This window comes from Eulemur rufifrons, chromosome 19, assembly GCF_041146395.1.
Source record: "Eulemur rufifrons isolate Redbay chromosome 19, OSU_ERuf_1, whole genome shotgun sequence".
Classification (NCBI taxonomy): Eukaryota; Metazoa; Chordata; class Mammalia; order Primates; family Lemuridae; genus Eulemur; species Eulemur rufifrons.
The window spans coordinates 42934075-42952375 of NC_091001.1; the positions used below are offsets into that span (position 1 = coordinate 42934075).

The window sequence follows — 18301 nt, forward strand, 5'->3', positions numbered from 1 at the left end:
CCAGTTTTCCTTTTGTTGTAGATTTCTAGTTTCATTCCATTGTCATCTGAAAAGACATCTTTTTTTTTTTTTTTTTTTTTTGAGACAGAGTGTCGCTTTGTTGCCCAGGCTAGAGTGAGTGCCGTGGCGTCAGCCTAGCTCACAGCAACCTCAAACACCTGGGCTTAAGCAATCCTACTGCCTCAGCCTCCCGAGTAGCTGGGACTACAGGCATGCGCCACCATGCCCGGCTAATTTTTTTTTTTATATATATATATTTTAGTTGGCCAGATAATTTCTTTCTATTTTTAGTAGAGACGAGGTCTCGCTCATTGCTCAGGCTGGTCTCGAACTCCTGACCTTGAGCGATCCACCTGCCTCGGCCTCCCAGAGTGCTAGGATTACAGGCGTGAGCCACCGCGCCCGGCCCTGAAAAGACATCTTGTACAATTTCTATCTTGTTCATTTTATTGAACTTGTTTTGTATCCTAACATATGGACAATCCTGGGGAATATTCCATGTGTACTTCAGAAGAATGTGTACTTGCTTCAGAATTCCATGTGTATATTCTGCTGTTGTTGGGTGGATTGTTCTGTATATGTCTATTAGATATGATTGGTTTATAGTATTGTTCAGGTCTTCTATTTCTTTGGTGTTCTTCTGTCTAGTTGCTCTATTCCTTATTGAAAGTAGGGTATTAAAATTTCCAACTATTCTTGTCTTTCGTAAACCTTTTGTTTTAAATCCTATTTTGTCTAAAGATAATATAGCCACCCCAGCTCTCTTTTGGCTATTATTTGCATGATACACATATTCCATCCTTTTACTTTCAGTCCCTTGTGTTCTTATACCCTAAGTAAATCCCCTGTAGACAACATACATATAGATGGATTTTTTAAATCCAGTTTCCTAATCTCTTCCTTTTAATGGTTTAATCCATTTACATTTAATGTGATTACTGACAAAGAAGTATTTAATCTGACCATCAGCTATTTGTTTTGTGTTTTGTATTTTTTTCCTCTATTTTCCATTACTGTTTTTAGTTTTTTTTTTTTATAATGTTCCATTTTGATTTCCCTTCTTTATTCCTTTACTATATATTTTTTAGTTATTTTCTTATGGTTATATTAAGAACACCTACTTAAACTTAAACAGCTACTTAAACTTATAACAACTGGCTGGGCAGTTGTTTTTTGTTTGTTTGGGTTTTTTTACTAATAACTGTTATTATAACCAACGCAGACTTCAAATCCCACCTGGATGTTGGTGGAGGAGGAGAAGGGCGGGCAGCAGAGTAACCTGCAGCCCAAGGTCAAGCAGGTGTCACCTGCGTGTTCCCAGGCAATGGCTGTCAGAGAGGAAAAGTGGCCTCACAGGCAGGGCCTCTGCCCTAGAGCAACAGGACACAGAGGTAACAAGAACTCCTAACCAAACAAATATGGAGTGGGGACAAGGACTCACGCCTGTAATCCCAGCACTTTGTGAAGCCAAGGCCAGAGGATCACTTGAGACCAGGAGTTTGAGACCAGCCTGGGCAATAAAGTAAGACTCTGTCAATACAAAATTGTTTTTAAAAACTTAGCCAGACATGGTGGCATGTGCCTGTAGTCTCAGCTACTTAGGAGGCTCAGGTAGGAGCATTGCTTGAACCCAGGAATTTGAGGTTATAGTGAGCTATGGTTGGGCCACTGTACTTTCAGCCTGAGCAACAGAGCAAGACCCCACCTCTAAAAATAAAAATTAAAAAAATTTTAAACTTATAACAATGTACTTTGAATAGGTTAGTTTCAATAGCATATAAACACTCTGCTCTTATATATTGTCATTCCCTCATTCCCTCCCCCTTTGTATTGTTATTGTTATTGTCACAGATTACATCTTTATACATTGTACACCCATTAACATAGATTTTTAATTGTTATTTTATGCATTTGCCTTTTAAACAATATAGGAAAAAAACTACTACCTACCTGGAGATAACAAAAAATAATAATAATGATAATAATAACAAACAAAAAAGAGAGAAGTTACAGACCCACCAAAAGTACAATAATATTAGCTTTTATAGCTAGCAGTTACCTTTACTAGTGGTTCTTTTTTTCCCCTTATGGCTGCAAGTTACTGTCTAGCATCCTTTCATTTCAGCCTGAAGGGCTCCCTTAGCATTTCTGGTAGGGCAGATCTCTCAGTCTTTGTTATCTGAAAATGTTCTGTTTCTCCTTTATTCTTGAAGGATCATTCTGTCAGATATAGAATTCTTGCCTGACAGTGTTGTCTTTTTCAGGACTTTAAATATGCCATTATTATTATTGTTGTTATTATTTTACAGACAGCATCTTGCTCTGTAACCTCCAACTCATGGGCTCAAGTGATCCTCGCACCTCAGCCTCCCCAAGTGCTGGGATCGTGAACATGAGCCACTGCAACCAGCCTTTAAATATACCATTCTATTGCCTTTTTCCCTCCATAGTTTCTGAGAAGAAATGAGCTGTGAATATTATTGAGGAGCTCTTGCATGTAATGAATCACTTCTCTTTTGCTGCCTTCAATATTCTCTGTGTCTGGCTTTTAACAATTTGACTATAATGTGTTTCAGTATGAATCTCTTTGTCAATTTCTAAACATAAAATTATAAAACATACAAAGAAACAAGAAAGTATGGATCACTCACAGGAAAAGGGAATTTGGCAGAACTCATTCCTGAGGACGTTTATAGTTCTTCTTGGGTCCTTTAGCTTCTTGAATGTGTATATTCATGCCTTTCATTGGATTTGGGAAGTTTTGGGCCATTATTTCTTCAAATATTTTCTTTGCCTTTCTCTCTCTCTTCTTCTTCTCCTGAGATTCCCATAACGTGTATTTCTGTATGCTTGATGGTGTCCGAAAGTCTCACATGTTCTATTTATTTCCTTTTCATTCTTTTTCTTTCTGTTCCTCAGGCTGGATAATTTCAATGTCTTCTCTTCAAGTTTGCTGATCTTTTCTTCTGCCTGCTCAAATCTGCTGTTGAACCTCTCTAGTGATTTTTTCATTTCAGTTATTGCATTTTTCAGCTCCAGAATTTCTCTTTGGCTCCTTTTCTTAATTTCTATCTCTTTATTGATATTCTCAATTTGCTTATGCATTGTTTTCCTGATTTCCTTAAGTTCTTTGTCCATGGTTTCCCTTAGTTCATTGAACATATTTAAGACAGTTGACTTAACACCTTTGACTAATAATTCCAATGCCCAAGCTTCCTTAGGAATGAGTTCTGCCCAATTCCTTTTTGCTGTGAATGAGCCATACTTTCCTGTTTCTTTGTATGTTTTATAATTTTATGTTGAGAAATGGACATTCTAAGTATTATATTTTGGTAACTCTGAAAATCTAATCCTCCCACTTTTCAGGGATTGCTGTTTTTTCTTGTCAAGGGCTGACACCATCCATTTGTGACTTTTTCAAACCATTTTTGCAAGGTGTACATTCCTTGTTATGTGAGGGTACTGAATTTCCTGTTTTGTTATCTCTGAGGTCAGTCAGTGACCCAGCAAAGGCTTCCTTAAGTGTCTATCTCCCAAAGGGGAACAAAAAAAAAATTGTCTCTTCAAATCCCCTTAACAGCCCATTGGTTTTTTAAATGGATGTTTAACATTTAAACAATGATCAGTCTCAGTGCCAGCCCCTTGGTAATCTAAAGTAGCAATCAACAATCACAACACACACCCCAAGTTTTGGAGGACCAGGTCCCTATTTCCACCCTGGCACCAGCAAGCCTTACCAGATATGCGGACTGCTATTCACACAGCCTGCCACAGGGCTTGGGAATGGAGAATAGTAGCGCTACATGAAATGATGAAATTCACCAAAATTTACAAGCCTCTTTATCAAGCTCACCGCTGGACACTGCAAGTGTTCAACTAGACACCAGTGCTCTATAATAGCTACTTAAGTTAGTTCTTGCCAGCACCATCGTTGTTTTGGTGAAGGTACAGATTCCGGGAGCTTCCCACCCCACTGTCTTCCATCTGGGCCTTAGTTTATTTCAAATGGTAAATGAGAGGCTTGGGGTAGGTCAGTGAGTCACAGCCTAGAATCACCAGCAGGCCTTAAAAACTGCTGATGCAAAGGTCTCACCCCACACCACAAAATCTGATTACTAAGAGTGGGGTGAAATGTCTCTTTTTACCATATGAATACAGGATTCTCCTGGTCCCGGAAGATGACCCTGCTCCTCCTACATGGATTACTCTTTGAGGACCAGGGTCCTTTCCAAGTATTTATTTCCTATGTTTTGCTTAATTCCTTGGCACTTTGACACTTTGAGGAACAGATTCAAGCCTCAAGGCAAAGCACTTGCTTTCCCTTCAATGCAGCAGAAACAGGTAACCTGGGAGACAACCACAAGGACAAGCCTGTAACTCTTCAAATACAGCCTAAAGGTTTCACATGAGGAGATTACTTACCAAATATTTTAGCCAAGTGTTCCTCTCGCTTAGTTGAACTTGATGAAAATTCAAAATTTTTCAAGCTCTTTTTTTGGGAATAACCTGTGGGAAAATAAGACTTAGCTGGAATTAAAACTTTTGTTGTATCTGTATATATTCTCTTTAAATTAATAGTCTTCTGCATAGTATTTTGAGAGGCGCATCATATAGCTGGCCTACACCCACCTATTCTGAATGCTACAGAGCATTCATGAAGTATCAGCAATCTTCTGAAGTTCCAACACAAAACCAGGAACTAAGCTCATTTTCACAAGATTTCTTTTAAAAAAAAAATTTTTTTTTTAAGAGAAAGGGTCTCACTTTGCTGCCCAGCCGGTCTCAAACTCCTGGCCTCAAGTGATCCTCCTACCTTGGCCTCCCACAGTGCTGGGATTACAGACATGAGCTATCACATCTGGCCCACAAGGTTCTTGACAGACAATATGCATAGCAATTGAGTAATCTGTGCACACGGAAGCTTTAACGCTACAGGAAAATTGGTAGAAAGGCCTGCATGGCCATATGCCAAATGATCTCAAGCATGGCTACTTTCATCCAGTACATGAAAAATGCACAGTTCTCTGTTAATGAGACATTGATGAATCAGGAATAGGTACACTTAATCATGCAACCACTTTGCTAAAAATGTGTTCATTATATTGTGCCAGCCAAGAGAGCATAATAAAACGTGGTGCAGGGCAAGCTATCAAGATTATGCAGTAAAATATTCACACTTTTTCTTAATTGTGTGGCTCATGCATTGACATTATAAAGTTGGTTTACTGATAGTCTTATAATTCACAGCACACATGCCTGGCTTATCCTGATAACTGATTAGCCATTTTCAGTTTTCTTCCTAAAGTAGATATTGTCCGTATTAAAGGATTTCTCTATTATTTATGTGATTTGGGGCCAATGTGTGTGTGTTTCTTGTTTGTTTGTTTTTGCATATAAGGCCAGCTGCTCCCTCTTGGCTTGGGCATTTGAGCATCAGCACTAAATCAGCTCTGCTGCTGTGGGCAAATATTTTACAGAGGCTAGGGTGAAGGTGGAGGTGATAGGGAGGGATATGGGAAGGCTTTGCTCTCCCTAGCCAGTGACTGGGGCACTCATGGGCAGTGAACTGTAAAGTGCTGATGAATAGAAAGTTATCACACTACTCACAGCTCATGATGCAAGGAACACTGAAGCCCACTTGCAAATCGGTTTCCTGTCCTCTGAACAGCCTCTAGAGTGCAGTACCTGCCTAACTCTACACACCAGGGATCACCCCAAAATACGGGGATAGTCACACTTTAGACCATAGACTCCCATAGTTGGTGGAAGGTTATAGAGAGGATTTCAGACAATTCCTTCCTTCTCATCTCAATTTGGTTTTTCTCCACAAGTAGCTGGTCTAAAGGATGCTAAAAAGAAAAGGTAGTATAAATAATATAATGCATAGGTCTATCGAAACATGAGCACTTATTGTAACAACATATACTTGCTTTCTTTCATGCCTCTTTTTGTAACTGATTCAACTGATGTTCTTGTTCCATCAAATGGTGAATCATATGGAACTTTGGAAAATACTTGCAGTAGAATTTTATCTCAAGCAAAGCAAACAAAGGCATGTTAACACTGGCAATGCAGGATTAATATATTTTGCTCTCTAAGTACCTAAAGTGGTTTATGAGTACAGTGAATAAATGACACAAACTCAATCAATATGGGACATTATCCCCTAAAATGGCTTGTCTTAGGAAGGTAAACTCCAATTACCTAAATAATTTCTGGAAAATTATAATTGCACAAGATATCCTGGACAGTAAACACTGTCCACTAAAGATATGGCCCCAAATCTCATGATATTTAGTATCATAATTTTCTTTCTTGTTCCTGTTGTCACTCTGACCCATCTCTGAGAGTGTCCCCTAAGCCATCCCTACATATGAATAAACCACTTTCCCGTTTCTACAAGATGCACATCATTTTCTTCCTTTAAGATCTTATTCCCTCTCCTAGGAAGCTTTACACAGTGAAAATCCTGATTTTGTAGCAGACAGAACTAGACCCAAATCCTGATTTTACTCTTTAACAAAATATGATCACGGGCAAGTAACTTCACCTCTTTGATCTTTGGTTCTCACACCATTAGGATGGGGATACTATTATTTAACTCATGGGACTTTTGTGAAAATTGGATAAAACAATGTCTGTAAAAGTGTTAAACACAGTGACAGTGTAAGGATCATGCTGAAGACAAAATATCCGGAAAGTGTCCATCACCGTCTTTTTTATAACAATAACCCCCAGATCAGCTAGTAAATGTTAAATGTTGCTATGCAAGTGGAATATGTGGGTCAAGAACAAAAAAATACAATACAAAGGAAACAAAGATGTCACTAACATATGACAGAAAAAAGAAGAGTCTGCTGCAGATTCTATGGCACTTCCATCCCCACTCCATTCCCATGCTCCCTGGCAGCCAGGGCAGGGCCATGGGACATGCAGAGGTCCTCAGAAGATTCCTGGGACCCAGGAAGAATGTTGCTTCTCTGCATAGAAGAGAAAGAAGTGCAGGGGCTGCACTTCCCCACCCCCTTTTCCTCCTGCCTTGAAAGCAGATGTGATGTCTGGGGCTGCAGAAGCCATCTTACCACCAAGAGACACAAGCATGCGGAAGGTCCTATGATCTCAGAGAAACTGGCCCTACCTGAGCTACTGCATCAAAGCCATGTTGCCTCCCTCAGATTGCTTGTGACAGATGGAAAATAAACCACTCTCTATTTAATCCACTGTAAGTTAGGCTTTTGGGTAATTGCAGCCAAGTGCATCCCTAACTGGCACAGTGATTATGCCAGTTAGGACTATGGCAACATGTGGACTCCCCTCACTGAGATGATCTTGGCTGCTCAGCTGTCATGACCCATTACTGTTTGGAGGAACCAAGCCTAAATTTCTAAAGATCATAATGCTCGTGTAGATTGGGATAGAGTAGAAGACAGCATATCATTCATACAACAAGCTTTTACTGAGCCCTAGCTCTGCAAAGAAACCATCGGGGTGCTGGGGTTCAGAAAGGAGGGTGACCTGTTCCGTGCTCTGCATCCCTGAGCCACCTAGACACATGGGAGAGGCAAACAAGTCCACAGATGACCAGATACACTGACACAGCCACACAGAGCAGCAAAGCAAGGGCAAGGGGCAGAGAGTACGAATCCAACTGAGCCATGGCAGCCAGAAGACAGGCGCTTCGCGGAGCAGACTTTAGGAGAGAGAAGTGGGCTGTGCCAGGTGAGGCTGAGTTCTGGATCCACTGGATCATGGTATTTACTGAGACCCCAGGGTCCCTCCTGTTCACAGCTGTTGAATGCTTCCGTCAGCTCTCTTCACCAACAATCTGGTGCTCATGGTCTCACAGCAGCCCTAGTGGGCCAGTGTGTGATATGCAAGACACCTGGAAACAGCCTCTTGGGGACACTAATCAATGAGCTACAAGCATCATAAAAAGTTCTCCAAGCAGTCATCGAGGGGTTGCTGCAGACTGACACCCCCCCATCCCTATGCCATCAGGGAAGGACCTGGAGCGAGAAGGGTCTGACCCCAACCCTTCCATAACATTAGGATTGCCCAGGACCCGATAAACCCAAAGGGAAAGGCTGCCCTCAGCTTTAAAACTCATTTACAAATGTTGTTTATGAAAATTACACCCATAAAAATGGGGCAGAGGCTGTAGGGTAAAAATAGAACAGATTCTATAAGCTCAGAAAGCTCTTTGGTCATAAAACTGCTGCTAATTTTTCAGGGTTATATTTTTTGAAATATATTAAGTTCTCCTTCTCTTTTAAAGATTTCAGGCTTCTACTTTTCCCTGGGAAGTAGCAGTTGTACTTTCCCTTCCAGATTTTTTTTCTAAGCCACAGAAAACAATGCTCACAAATCCCATTCATTTTGTGCACATCCCCAGGCCATGTTCAAGGGCTCTCGGTACTTCGGTGGGGGTTCTTCTCACTTGATGGAATAGGTGCTTAGGACAGAGACACTGGAAAATACTGTCAGAGTCACCAGGAAGATGATGAGTTCTCCTCACCACCCCCTCCTTGATGAATGTGTTGACCTACCAGTTCCTGAAAATGCTGCTCAGAGAGAACCTGGGGGTTTGAGAACCTCCAATGCCTGGGCCCACACTGGCTCATGCTGGGCAGGTCAGCAGGCCTTTGGGGGATGACGGGATCTTCCCAAACCCTGAACCAGACTCCTGCCTTCAGAGGCACTGGCTGCCCTCCCGCACATGTGGGACTGGATGCAGAGACGCTGGGTCACCTGCAAGGCCAAAAACAAGCCTCCTGCCTCCTAGACATCAGGTGCTAAAGCACAGGAGGTGGGACTGCAAGTGCTGCCTACAGCTGTTCATTCATTCCATCCTGGTCACCTGCCAGGCGGCCATCAATGCAGATTGCCTGAGCCTCTGTGATGGCACTCGTGGAGTGGAACAAACCCAGGGCTCCTGACATGGGGCTCCCGGAACAAAGAGTCCAATACGTGTCAAGAGATGTCCCCTCTTGCAAGCAGGAATCAGCAGGCATCGCTCTGTGATCACAACACCTCTGATCCAGCAGCTCCTCACCCAGAAGGAGGCATCAGTGCTCACTCTCCCGGGGGCACCTTCTCACACCTGAAGCCACCCTCAGTCTCCATGCCTGACCCACACACGGGCGCCAGGGAGGAGAGACCTCGTGGCATCTGGACAGCTTCGGTCAGCAGATGGCTGTGGTTCAGACCTGAATTCTCAGTTTCAGCTCTCTGCTAAAGAGGACTTGCCTGGCCCTTAGTTTTTCTCAGATGTTAAATGAAAGGCTTAAAGTGGACCAATGTGTCTTAGCCTGGAGTCCCCCGGAGGGTTTTAAAAACTACTAATGCAAAGATCTCTGCCCACACCACAGAATCCTCATCACTGTCTCTGTCTCCATTGTTAAAAGGAGAATTCTCCCAGGGCATTTCCATGCCCAGTTAGGGCTAGGAACTCCGGGAGAAGCTCAGCTCAGCCTCAGGGCCTTGCCATCTCTAACTCGCAGAAACTGAGAGCACAGCTGGTCTGAGTTTGGGTCTGACGCTGCAGTTGCAGGGAGCTCCCAGATGGCCTGCTCTGCTATGTGGACCCCTTGTTGGGTAGGGTCCCTTCCCAGTGTTTATCTACAATGTTTTGCCTAATTTGGGGGACTCTGACACTTAGAGGAACAGATTCAAGCCTCAAGGCAAAGCACTGCCTTCCTCTCAAAGCAACAGAAGCGGTTACCTGGGAGACCACCAGAGACAAGCATGTGACTCTCCAAATATAGCCTAAAGGTTTCACATGGAGAGGTTACTTACCAAATGTTTTGGCCAAACCTTCATCTGGACTTTTCGAATTTGAGGAAAAGTCATTATTTGAACCTGTGGGGGAAATAGACTTAGCTGTAATTAAATCTGCCACTGGATCTGCATGAATTCTCTTTAAGTCATATTCTTTCTCTTGGTAGTTTGAGAGGGGCATGGGCCGATGGCCTGCTCTACCCTGTGAGTGCCTCGTGGTCTCGGGCAGTAAAGTTCTGCAGATTTGGTTCTCTAGCCTGAGGTCTGGACAACCCACAGGAGGTCACAGGATGGTGGGAATGCCCATAAAATTTGCCTACATGATCTGCAGACTGAAAAGTATCCCATTCTTATCACTCAGTGTTGTTATCCATCGTGAACTGCAGTACGTGACGCTGGTTCCAAGGATGGTGATGCTCAGTGCTCAGTTTTGGGGGGAGAATGGCAAATGATCACACATTTCAGGTTTTTTAATGAGAAACTTTCCCCTCCCTAAGGAATGATGCTGATAAGGAGTGACTGACCACTCTGGAAGTGCGTTGCTGTCTTGGTTCGGACAAGAGGGCAAAATGCTATTGCAAACTCTGCACAAATCCTCACTGCAGGTCTCTATTTGGGAGGGGCTCAGAGGGCCTGAGCTGTCCCTACTTGACCTGTTTGTTAAGCACAAGGAATTCCTGATGTTGTTCCTGATGAATGAAAAAAAAGGAAGTGGACTGGGTCAAGAATCTCCCCTGGGACCTCAGGGACTGATCTCAAGACTTCTGCATTTACTCACGTGCTACCTTGAGGATGTGAATGAATTGTGCTAAAAGATTGTAGCAACCTATGGAGATTTTGAGCTATAATTTCAGGCTTATTTATTTATTTATTTTTCTTCAAGTGAAATCCACTTCATCAGGCTTTTCTTTATTGAGGCTGTGATGTCTCACATTTTCTTGATTCAAGGTCAAAGCTAATTCTTTTTTCTGGCCCCAGGGGAGTGTGCAAATCCACCGGGATGGAGAAATCTATCCCCTAATAGAGGGGTTGGCAGGGTCACACCACCCGGCTACTCTAAGTGTCACGGCGAATTCCTGAAGTATCTGCAAGAATCTGAAGTTCTAACACAAAACCAGTAGCAAAGCTCATTTTCACATGGTTTCCTGACCAACAAACTGAGTCTCTAGATTGAGCAATTGAGCCGTTTGGGCACATGACAGCTTTCAACTCTACAGGAAAATTGGTCATCAGGTCTAATGGTGCATTGGATATTGCTTCCAGGTGGGACAGCTTTTTGGCAAATGAAAGAAACAAAAAGTTTTCTTTTGCTGAGATATTTGTGAATCATTAAGAATCGATACAATGCCAGTTTAAGTCATCTAGCAAGCCTGAGCAGCAAAACGTCACAAAAACCCTTTGGGTTTTGAGACATCCTGACAGACTAGTTACTTTCTCCCTTTTCCTGCTGTCACCCTGACTGACAGTCTCGCCATTTAAAGTGATGCATCCCCTAGGCCATATGACATTTAATGTTTGCATAAGGCACCTGCTGTCCTCCATGGCAGAGGGCACTATTTAGTTTTGTGATTTTCGTATACTTGATTATTGGAGAACAATACTGGAGCCTCCTCCACCAGAACTGTGTCTACAGCTTTTACTTTTCTCTGCAGCTCTGACATCTTTTTTTTTTTTTTTTTTTTTTTGAGACAGAGTCTCACTCTGTTGCCCAGGCTAGAGTGAGTGCCGTGGCGTCAGCCTAGCTCACAGCAACCTCAAACTCCTGGGCTCAAGCAATCCTCCTGTCTCAGCCTCCCGAGTAGCTGGGACTACAGGCATGCACCACCACACCCGGCTAATTTTTTTCTATATATTTTTAGCTGTCCATATAATTTCTTTCTATTTTTAGTAGAGATGGGGTCTCGCTCTTGCTCAGGCTGGTCTCGAACTCCTGAGCTCAAACGATCCGCCCACCTCGGCCTCCCAGAGTGCTAGGATTACAGGCGTGAGCCACCGCGCCCAGCCGCTCTGACATCTTTAACCTGAGAGAATTTCATGGAATGTGGTCAGCCAATTAGTAAACAGCAAAAGTGGTTCCAAATGTGGTGAGACCCTAAAAATAGAGGAAGGAAAACCTAATGTTCACTTTGAAGTGCTATGTTCATAACAGCACTATTCATAATAGCCAAATGGTGGAAAAAAACAAATGTCTATCAAATGATGAATGGGTAAACAAAATGTAGCATATGCATATGATGGAATATTACCCAGCCATGGAAAGGAATGAAGTGCTGACACATGCTACAACATGGATGAACCTTGAAAACTCAGTAAGTGAAAGAAGCCGGTCACCAAAGTGCACATATTATATGATTGCATTTACATGGAACATCTAGAACAGGCACATCTATAGAGCACACAGTAGACTAAGGGGCTGGGAGAAACGGGGAATGGGGAGTGACTACTAGTAAGTAGTACAAGGTGACTTTTCGGGGTGGAGAAAATGTTCACAACTCTGTAAGTGTACTAAAAACTGCTGAATTATATACTTTTGAAAGGGTGAATTTTATGGTACAAGAATTACATCTCCATAAAGCTGTTATTTTAAAAAAGTGTGTGTGTGTGTGTGTGTGTGTGTGTGTGTGTAGATAAATTCAGGATGGTGTTTATACCAATCTTTTTTGGTATATTTTGTATACATATTTTGGTATATATATATCTTTTGCATATGTTTGAAAATTTGTATAATAAAAAGTTGAAATCTATACGTACACTACCCTGTCATGGAGCTCTGGATTTTGAGAAAGCTTAAAAGTTGAGAAAACTTTTTAAGTTACTCCCTTCTCCCAAGTAATAAATCCCTAATGGTAAATTGGGGGTTCCAACACATCAATGGTAAATTTGGGGTGGTGAGGAAGGCAGGGTAGGGCGAAAGCCTATATTCACCACACCTGTGGGAGGGGTACACGATCCCCTTCCTGATTTGGACTCACAGTGAGTCTCACGTTTCTCTCTGGCTGCCACAATATACTTGTGACAGTACCTTGGATCAGGTGGAGAACAAAGGAGAGGGTCACAGCTCCACTCATCTTTGCCATAGTCTGTGTACCATCAGGGGGAGCCAGTCTTCTGAGGAACCTTCAGACCTGCCAGCACTCCAGGATGCTGTGGAACCTGGTGGTCTGTGAAGTCATACCCAGAAGTGGGGTGGGGGGTGGGGCTGCTCTACAATGGGAAGAAGGACGGGACAGAGGGGGATGCTGGTGGCCCTGAACTAACAGCCTCTCTGCTCACATCCCTTAGCTCTCTAGTGCCTTCCTCAATCCTGCATGTTCTGCAGCCTAAGGCAGTAGAATATTAACCAGGACTCTTAGGTTGCGAGTGACAAAAACGCAACTTAAGTGAATTGGAAGTAGCTAGAGTAGCCAGAAAAAGTGTGAAATCAATCAAGATATCACACTAAAAAGTGCTGTTATTTATTGTATTATATAAAATTATAACACCAAAAGTAGCATAGACCAATTGATAACGTCTGTGTGGTTACTCATGCATTGCCACTTCCCCATTACATTTTATAAGTGTTAAACTAGTTTCAAACTAAAAATCTTTATATTTCAGCACCTTTAATTGTGCTTTTTTTCCCTAGTTTTTTCCTGCATTTTTATTCTGTACTGAGTCCCACAAATTGTGTAGCTGGCCCTGCTCTTGAGCCCTCATGTTCTCACATTGTGTGCAGTAGCTGGGATGGAGGACATCTTTTGTGGGCAGAAAGTCACACAAACAGTTAAATAGCAGTATTCTGGGCAGCTCAGGTGTATTAGTTTGCTAGGGCGGCCATAACAAAGGCCCACAAAATAGGTGGCTTAAACCAAAGAAATGTACCAGCTGATCCTTGAACAACATGGAACTAGGGGTGCTGATGCCCCACACAGTCAAAAATTCACCTATAACTTTTGACTCCCCCAAAAACTTTAGTAATTTTTGTAATTACTAAAGTAATTAATAATGACTAATAGCCTACTGTTGACCTTACCAATAACATAAACATCAATTAACACATATTTTCTATATTACATGTATCATATACTGTATTCTCACAATAAAGTAGCTAGAGAAAATGTTATTAAGAAAATCCCAAAGATGAGAAAATATATTTATTATTCATTAAGTGGAAGTGGATCATCATAAATGTCTTCCTCCTCATCATCTTTATGTTGAGTAGGCTGAGGAGGAGGAGGAAGGGGGGTAGGTCTTTCTGTCTCAGGGGGTGGCAGAGGTGCAAGAGGTGGAGGAGGTGGAAGGGGAGGCAGGAGAGGCAGGCACACTCCGTGTCACTTTTACTGAAAAAAATTCATGTATAAGTAGACCTGCGCAGTTCAAATCTGTGTTGTTCAAGATTCTACTGGGCCAGGCACGGTGGCTCACACCTGCAATCCTAGCACTCTGGGAAGCCGAGGCAGGAGGATTGCTTCAGCTTGGGAGTTTGAGACAAGCCGGAGCAAGAGTGAGACCCCAACTCTACTAAAAATAGAAAAATTATATGGACGTGGTGGTGGGTGGCTGTAGTCCCAGCTACTCAGGAGGCTGAGGCAGGAGGATCATTTAAGCCCAAGAGTTTGAGGTTGCAGTGAGCTGTGATGACGCCACTGCACTCTAACCGGGGCGACAGAGCGAGACACTGTCTCAAAAAAAAAAATTTCCACTGTATTGTCTCACAGTTCTGGAAGCTGGAAGTCTGATACCAACAGGGGTAGTTCCTTATGAGGGCCATGAGGGAAGGAGCTCTTCCAGGACTTGGCCTGAAGGTGGCCATCTTCTCCTTGAGAACCAAATTTCCTCTTAGAAGGACACAGGTCACATTGGATTAGGGGTCACCCTAATAAACTCATTTTAACTTGATTACCTCTGTGAATACCCTATCACCAGATACAGTCACACTCTGAGGCACGGGGGGGTCGGAGGTTAGCACTCCAAGATATCAATGTGGGGGAAACACAATTTAATCCATAACATCAAGTAATGGCAGCAGCAGAAAGCTTATTTCTTTAACATACCTTCAAAAAATAAAACTAGAAAAAAAAGTAACAGAAAGATTATATAAAACAACACAAACCCCAACACCCTCAGCATAACCAGAAGACAGACAATGTCCAAATTCAAATAACCAATAAATAGAAAAATATATGCTAACCCAGCTCCATCTCTTTTGTTTCTGCTACTGGTCTTTGTAAAGAGGAAACTCGGCAGCCCAAGATGGTCTAAAATCTCCACCCTCCATTTGGAAGTGCTGAAAACGTATCCTGGTAGATCAGAACAAATACCCAGCGGTGGGGAAGCCCTGGGAAAGGAGATTGGTAAGATTGCAGTAGAGTAAGACCCTGGATTGGGCTCCATGTGGGCTGTTTGGAAGCTGTTTACCAAGAAGATTTCATACAACAGTGAGGGTGAATAGAAACCAAAGTAGGGGAAATAGGCTAGCACCAAACTCAAGATGCACAACCCCCTAACTTTATTTTAAGAGACAAAGTCTCACTCTGTCACCCAGGCTAGAGTGCAGTGGCATCATCATAGCTCACTGCAGCCTCAAACTTCTGGGCTCAAGCAATCCTTCTGCCTCAGCCTCCTGAGTAGCTGGGACTACAGGTATGTACCACCACACCCAGCCCCCCTAACTTTTGATCCCCACAGCACACTCCTGCAACCTCCCTCATCTCAGTAGTGTCAAACCTAAATAACAGAGAAAGATTCTTTAAAAGAAAATGGTATCTATTCACGCATGGTGATAAAGGAAGACAAAGGTTTTTACAGGAAAAATGAAGAGGGTTACGTAAGTTATTTTAAGACAATTATCCTTGGCTACAAGGATCAATAACAAGGGTGGCATCAGTCCAAGGTTGCACAGGCAGTTGCTGGGCAGCTGTCCTCACAAAAGTACGTTTTGTGTAAAGTTGTGGTGGCCTTTGTGCAAGGCTGTGGCCTCTGAAGATTCTTTGGTGATCGTTCTTGTTATCAGGCACATTTTCATAAAAACCTGCCCTTTGTGGTCTTCCCCCACTCCATTTGTCAGGGTTTGACACAGTGACTCCATTTTGACTCTGACAACTTTCACAGCAGCCGATCCACCTTTCTGCTTGCTCAGGCTGAAATCAGGGGTTCCATTCCAGACTCCTCTCTTTCTCACCATCCTCTATCCCATCCCTAAGCAAGTCCTCTCAGTTCTGTTTTCACATTAGTCTCCAAATCTGCCACCTTCCCCACCTCCACTTCCCCAGTGAAACTAGGCCAGAGTCGTCCTCATTTTATTGGCAATGAAATGAGAGGCCAACAAAGTCCCCTGAACATTTCTGGCCACTAGTGAATTCTAATAAGTCCCACTACCAAATCGTCACCACCTCCTCTCCCACTCACCCCTTCCCTTCTCTCCCACCTCTTCGCATTACCAGAAGAAGAGAATATGGGCTGCTTTGCAACCTAAGTGCACCATGGGGCATGTGGGTGATTCATTAATTGCCTTTACCTGCTCATCAGATTTCCTTTGCCTGATTTCTGTCATTTCCAGGCAGCTCTGTCGAGGATCTAGACATGAGAGAAAAACATCTATTTTTATGCAGTTACCCAGGTCTAGAGCAAGAATCAACAATTTTTTTTTTTTTTTTTTTTTTTGTAAAGACCAGACAGAAAATATTTTACGCTTTGGAGGCCACATATGTCTCTGTAACATATTCTTTGTTGTTGATGCTGTTATAACTCTTTAAAAATGTAAAAATCATTGAAAGAAAAACAATGAAACCAAAAACTGGTTCTTTGAGAAAATCAATAAAATATAAAAATGTCTAGCCAGACTGATCAGGGAAAAAGATAGAAGCCACACATTGCCAAAATCAGAAATGAGAATAGACATCATTATAGATACCACAGACATTAAAAGGAAAATAGGTGTACAATATGAACAACTTTTTGCCAATAAACTTGACAAGTTAAATAAACTGGACAAATTTCATGACAAACACAAACTAACGAAGCTTTCTTAAGAAGAAATAAATAACCAGAATAGCTCCACATCTATTTTAAAGATTGAATTTGTGAGTAACAACATTCCCACAAAGAAAACTCAAAGCCCAGATGGCTTCACTGGTAAACTCTGTCAATATTTAAGGAATAAATATCACCAATTCTACTCAAACTCTTCTGGAAAAATTGAAGATGAGGGAATACTTCCCAACTCATTCTATGAAACCAGTATTATCTTTTTTTCTTTTTTTTTGAAACAGTGTCTTGCTCTGTCGCCCCGGCTAGAGTAGAGACCAGCATTACCTTAATAACAAACTAGACAAAGATATTATGGAAAAGAAGACTATAGATCGGCCAAACGCAGTGGCTCACGCTTGTAATCCTAGCACTTTGGGAGGCCGAGGCAGGAGGATCGTTGGAGCTCAGGAGTCCAAGACCAGCCTGAGCAAGAGCGAGACCCTGTCTCTACTAAAAATAGAAAGAAATCATATGGACAGCTAAAAATATATATAGAAAAATGAGCCAGGCATGGTGGCGCATGCCTGTAGTCCCAGCTACCCAGGAGGCTGAGGCAGGAAGATCGCTTGAGCCCAGGAGTTTGAGGTTGCTGTGAGCTAGGCTGATGCCACGGCACTCTAGCCTGGGCAACAAAGTGAGACTCTGTCTCAAAAAAAAGAAGACTATAGATCAATATCTTTAATAAACATAGACAAAAATTCTCAAAATTTTAGCAAACTGAATCCAACAATATCTTAAAAAGGATAATACATCATAACCAAGGGGGGTTTGTTTATTTCAGGAATGCAAGTTCCTGAAATTGACAGCATCAAAGGCACCCAAGGGTTAGGGTAACATGCAGGTTAGGAAAGAAGGTGCTGTCTGGGGGCTGCTAAGAGGATGGATGGAGGGAGCAGGCAGGGAGTGGCAGCTCCTGGGGGTTTGGGGGATTCTCTGTCACTCCCCCCCTTTTTTTGCGCACATCATCTGTATCCCCCCCTTTTCTATCTCTTTTTTTTCTCTGTTTCTTTCTACCTCCAAAGAAAGTTTTCTGAACTCTTTCTCTTGAGAGTTATCTCAGGGGATAATTGAGGAGACTGCCCTCCCACCACTGTAGCTCAGTTTGCTCCATAGCCCTCAACAACGCATATTCTGGGGGCCCCTTTCCAGCGTATGTCTCAGCTGCTCCCCATCCCAGCGCTGTTTGCCCCACTTCCCGCTGTTTGCCCCACTTCCCGGTGTTCTTGGAGATTCTCACAAACAGGAGCCCAGCACTGCTTTGTAAATGCCATGTGTTTGTCACACAGGCACCTTTTCACTCAGTTTTTTAAAATTTCATTTTAAAACTAATCTATGCATGCACACAATTATTTTTTCTTTTATTTGTATACATTTACGGGGTACAAGTGTAATTTTGTCACATGGATATATTGGATAGTGGTAAAGTCAGGACCTTTAGTGTATCCATCACCCAAATAATGTACATTGTATCCATTTGCACACACGCATTTAAGACAACTCCATACAAAAGTTTACA

At 42.5% G+C, this 18301-nt stretch overlaps 1 protein-coding gene across 1 annotated transcript in view; it reads right to left on the minus strand.

The window, feature by feature from the left end:
* C19H2orf92 (chromosome 19 C2orf92 homolog) overlaps positions 1–12845 on the minus strand; it is a 35947-nt gene extending 23102 nt beyond the window's left edge. The window contains exons 1-3 of the mRNA XM_069493901.1: positions 12800–12845; positions 5931–6032; positions 4423–4506 (exon numbers count right to left, since the gene is read on the minus strand). Of these exons, the coding sequence (XP_069350002.1) occupies positions 4423–4506; positions 5931–6032; positions 12800–12845 (232 nt within the window). The remainder of the gene's footprint in view (positions 1–4422; positions 4507–5930; positions 6033–12799) is intronic.
* Positions 12846–18301: the final 5456 nt, after the last annotated feature.